General features: G+C 37.8%; 1 protein-coding gene across 1 annotated transcript in view; it reads right to left on the reverse strand.

The window, feature by feature from the left end:
* The window catches only part of LOC106867848 (protein LTV1 homolog), a 25530-nt gene that overhangs the window by 2078 nt on the left and 21564 nt on the right, over positions 1–1888 (reverse strand). The window contains exon 10 of the mRNA XM_014912887.2: positions 1104–1289. Coding sequence (XP_014768373.1) covers positions 1104–1289 — 186 coding nt within the window. The remainder of the gene's footprint in view (positions 1–1103; positions 1290–1888) is intronic.

Genomic DNA, 1888 nt, shown 5'->3' on the forward strand with positions numbered 1-1888 from the left:
ATATATATATATATATAGTTGAAATTTACAGAAAAACAAAAGACGAAGATAGGTGTATAAACAACAAACAGGTGTATTAGTTTAACACTCAGGAAGGTGATAAAGTCTTTTACGTTTCGAGCCTATACTCTTCAACAGAAAGGAACACGAGAAAATAAAGAGAGAGAGAATAGAAAAAAACTTTTGGAGCTAGCAGTTAATCATGGCAGCTAGCTGGACAGAGATCCAAATTTAGGGAATGGAGTAGATAAAATCTAGGCTTAATATGTTTCATAGCTAGCAGAACCTCGGAAGTAGTAATTATTCAAATAAGGGGTAATCTGCTAGCTCCTCGTCAGGCCAAAGATACCTTAATCAAATGAAGGTTGCATTGTCATCAAGTGATCCCATGTTGGATTTTTATTTGCATACACAGCAATCCTAGTTGCTAACTGTGAACTATAAAATAACTTTTTTCAGCTTATCAAACTTCGATATGGGGAAAATTTACAACCTTCTACGTCAATAAACAACTATTGTTCCTGGAAGTTGTTTTTATACCTTCTATGGACTACTCAAAGCTTACTAAGTTTCTACACTTTGATCCTTGGATCTTACCTTTACATATTGCTATATATATATATTAGCAAGGTGGAGGCGCAATGGCCCAGTGATTAGGGCAGCGGACTCGCGGTCATAGGATCACGGTTTCGATTCCCAGACCAGGCATTGTGAGTGTTTATTGAGTGAAAACACCTAAAGCTTCACAAGGCTCCGGCAGGGGATGGTGGTGAACCCTGCTGTACTCTTTCACCACAACTTTCTCTCACTCTTTCTTCCTGTTTCTGTTGTACCTGTATTTCAAAGGGCCAGCCTTGTCACACTGTGTCATGCTGAATATCCCCGAGAATTACGTTAAGGGAACACGTGTCTGTGGAGTGCTCAGCCACTTGCACGTTAATTTCACAAGCAGGCTGTTCCGTTGATCGGATCAACTGGAACCCTCGACGTCATAAGTGACAGAGTGCCAACAACAACAATATTAGCAAGAATGAAATACTTTATAATGACAAGACAGAAGAACAACATAACAAAATAGTTTTTACATTTAATTGAAAACTTACTTTTCTTTGAGCTTTAATGGTTGTCTTTCGTTCCCTTTTATCTTCTTTACTCTCATTCTTATTTCTCACGGTACTTACAGACATTACAGAGGCAGTTGTGTCATCTTCAAGGTCTTTTAATTTAATTCCACGTGTATAGAAAACTTCTTCAGGAATACCCATTTTGTTTAATTTAATTTTCCGTTCCTGAATAGAGATGCAGATATATATAAGAAATAAAAGACTTCATTGTTAATCCAATCATCATCATCATCGTCATCGATGTCCATTCTCTATGCTGGCATGGGTTGGGCTGTTTGACAGGAGTTGGCCATCTCCATTTGTCCTTTTGGCATGGGTTCTAATACCAACCACTTTACAGAATGTACTGGTCACTTTTATGTGACACCAGCATGGGTACATTTATGTGGCAAGGGGATGTTTTAGAAAGTTAATCTGATAAGACTGGTGATTTTGCAGCTTCTTATACCAGTGCTTTATATCACAAAACAACACAAACATATCCAAATTGTCCAATGTCAGAATACTTTATCTCTGATTTTTTTCACATTTATAGATTCAAATTAAACATTTTAAGTGCAAGCATAGATGTCTGGTTAAGAAGTTTGGTAAGCAACCATTAGTTTTGGGTTCATTGGACAAGTTTGTGTAATTTCCCTCAAGCAAGTATCTTCAATTATAGCCCTGGACCAATGAATACCTTGTAAGAGAATTTGGTAAGCAGAACTTGTGTGGAAATCTGTCGCGCGCGTGTGTGTGTGTGTGTGTGTGTGTGTGTGTGTGTG

Source organism: Octopus bimaculoides, chromosome 10 (genome assembly GCF_001194135.2).
Source record: "Octopus bimaculoides isolate UCB-OBI-ISO-001 chromosome 10, ASM119413v2, whole genome shotgun sequence".
NCBI classification, from domain to species: Eukaryota; Metazoa; Mollusca; class Cephalopoda; order Octopoda; family Octopodidae; genus Octopus; species Octopus bimaculoides.